Consider the following 1915-nt stretch of genomic DNA (forward strand, 5'->3'; position numbering starts at 1 on the left):
GCCCTTACATGTTTCGGTCCTCAGAGACCATCTTCAGAGGGACACCTTTACATCAATACAGTTAGAAGCCACTATTACACTATATATTCTAAAAGTTAAAATATATACATACAATATAAATAATATACAATTGAATGTAGAATATAAAGTCTTTACAACTATAGCGGCTGTTCCAATATATTAAAATATTTATAGTTAGTTTGATAAGATTATTAGAATACGTAAACCAAGCNGCTGGTTCATGTCGTCCCTCTTATTATTTCTTTTTAAGGGGGCCAAACGTGTGCCACCTTGTCATTCTCGAGATGAGGGTTCTGCAAATATATTATGGGTATATTGTATTATTTCATCAATCCTATTATGTTTTGTAAAGACTTTTGTTATTTTGTCCTACATTTAATGTTGTCCTGTATGTGTCTCTGGCCCACTCTGTTGCTTTTACTGTTCTAGGTTGTGTTGTACCGCGTATTTATACTCCTCGTGTCTGTGACGTTAGTGTGGGCATGTATTGATGTTGTATTATGAGGTCGAAGATGATATACTGGTTGTCACTTTCCTTTGTGTGTTTTTGTTCTTCTATCAATTTGTTGAGCTTATTAAAGCGATATATAGGGTGGCAAGGGTATCCCTCTCAAGATGGTCTCTGAAGACCGAAACATGTAAGGGCATGAATAACTGAAATAAGAAAATCATAACCAGTCACACTGAACAGAACTATTTAACTTTTTCATAATATTAGTGTGACAGACCAAAATGAAACAATTCTAATTAAATTACTTCTTTTAGAAGGTTACCCCAGTGGCTTTCTTTTTCTTTCCTTTTCGGCAGAAATGTGAATGGAAATAAGTTTTATATCTTCATAACTCCAGTGCTCTTCACAGTGTTGCTTACTCATACCTGTTCTCACACTATTCCATCGACATCCTCTTTCTTAATCATCCCTATTCATGGACTGTTTTATAGTAAATACATATTCAGCAAAAGCAAAAATATCAACTGCATGTCACTTACCAGTCAAATAATAAGTCAGTTTTGTCCTCCCGCTCATACCAAATGAGGACAGAATTGAGGAAACTGAGAATGCAGTCAACATAATCTGATGGAACAGTTCCCTCTAACTGATTCAGCCAGAATGTCACCATTACCAGTTTCTCCCTATCCATTGTTACCATATCTGGCCTCATATCTTCTGACTTTAGAGAGGACTGAAATATCTATAACAAAAGAATATTGTCTGCAAATATGATGTATGCCAGTTGGACACTTGGATGTTAATATATTTGGATGTACTTTTTGTTGTTAAGTTATACTCTTAGAATACAAAGATTCCATGGAAATGATTCACCCTAGATAAGCTCACATCCACTCTGCTGGTCACAAAATTCTTTGCCTTTACAAATTCCAGAAGTTCATTCCTGTGTTCACAAGAGCCTGTCAATGGACCCTCTCCTGAGTCAGTTCAATGAGGTCCACACTTTCACATTACACAGGGGGTGGACAAAATAATGGAAACACTAAGAAACTGAGGAACAGAATTTATGTGGGGTATAGTGAAAGAACTTCAGTTGGCAACACTGAATGTTCTTCTTCTGTTTATTTACACTCTGTAGTGCTCATGCAAGTGCATTAGTGATTGTGTTGAGTGACAGTACATGTGAAAGAATCAAAAATTGGGAGGCCTGTCTGATTTTGAAAGTGGACAGATTGTTGGTGCACATTTAGCTGGAGCATCTGTGACAAAAACTGCCACAGTATTAGGTGTATCAAGAGCAAAAGTTTCCATCAGTATCATGGTATTCTGTTGCTCCCATTATTACCCTTCATGGCTGAATTACTGCAAGGGGGTACATGAACAGTTTGAGTAATCAGGTGCATCCCATGATCCAGACTATTTCTGAAAAACAATGCAGTTTTC

General features: G+C 36.7%; 2 protein-coding genes across 2 annotated transcripts in view; both read right to left on the reverse strand.

Annotated features, from left to right (window-relative positions):
* LOC111863181 (E3 ubiquitin-protein ligase listerin-like) overlaps positions 1–939 on the reverse strand; it is a gene marked incomplete at its 3' end in the record, with an annotated part of 6951 nt that extends 6012 nt beyond the window's left edge. Inside the window, 1 exon segment of the mRNA XM_033750952.1 lies at positions 908–939. Within this exon segment, the coding sequence (XP_033606843.1) occupies positions 908–939 (32 nt within the window).
* A 53-nt stretch (positions 940–992) lies between these two features.
* Positions 993–1915, reverse strand: part of LOC117282220 — a 4443-nt gene continuing 3520 nt past the window's right edge. Inside the window, exon 3 of the mRNA XM_033750953.1 lies at positions 993–1214. Coding sequence (XP_033606844.1) covers positions 1008–1214 — 207 coding nt within the window. The 3' untranslated portion in view covers positions 993–1007. The remainder of the gene's footprint in view (positions 1215–1915) is intronic.

This window comes from Cryptotermes secundus, unplaced genomic scaffold (assembly GCF_002891405.2).
Source record: "Cryptotermes secundus unplaced genomic scaffold, Csec_1.0 scaffold458, whole genome shotgun sequence".
Classification (NCBI taxonomy): Eukaryota; Metazoa; Arthropoda; class Insecta; order Blattodea; family Kalotermitidae; genus Cryptotermes; species Cryptotermes secundus.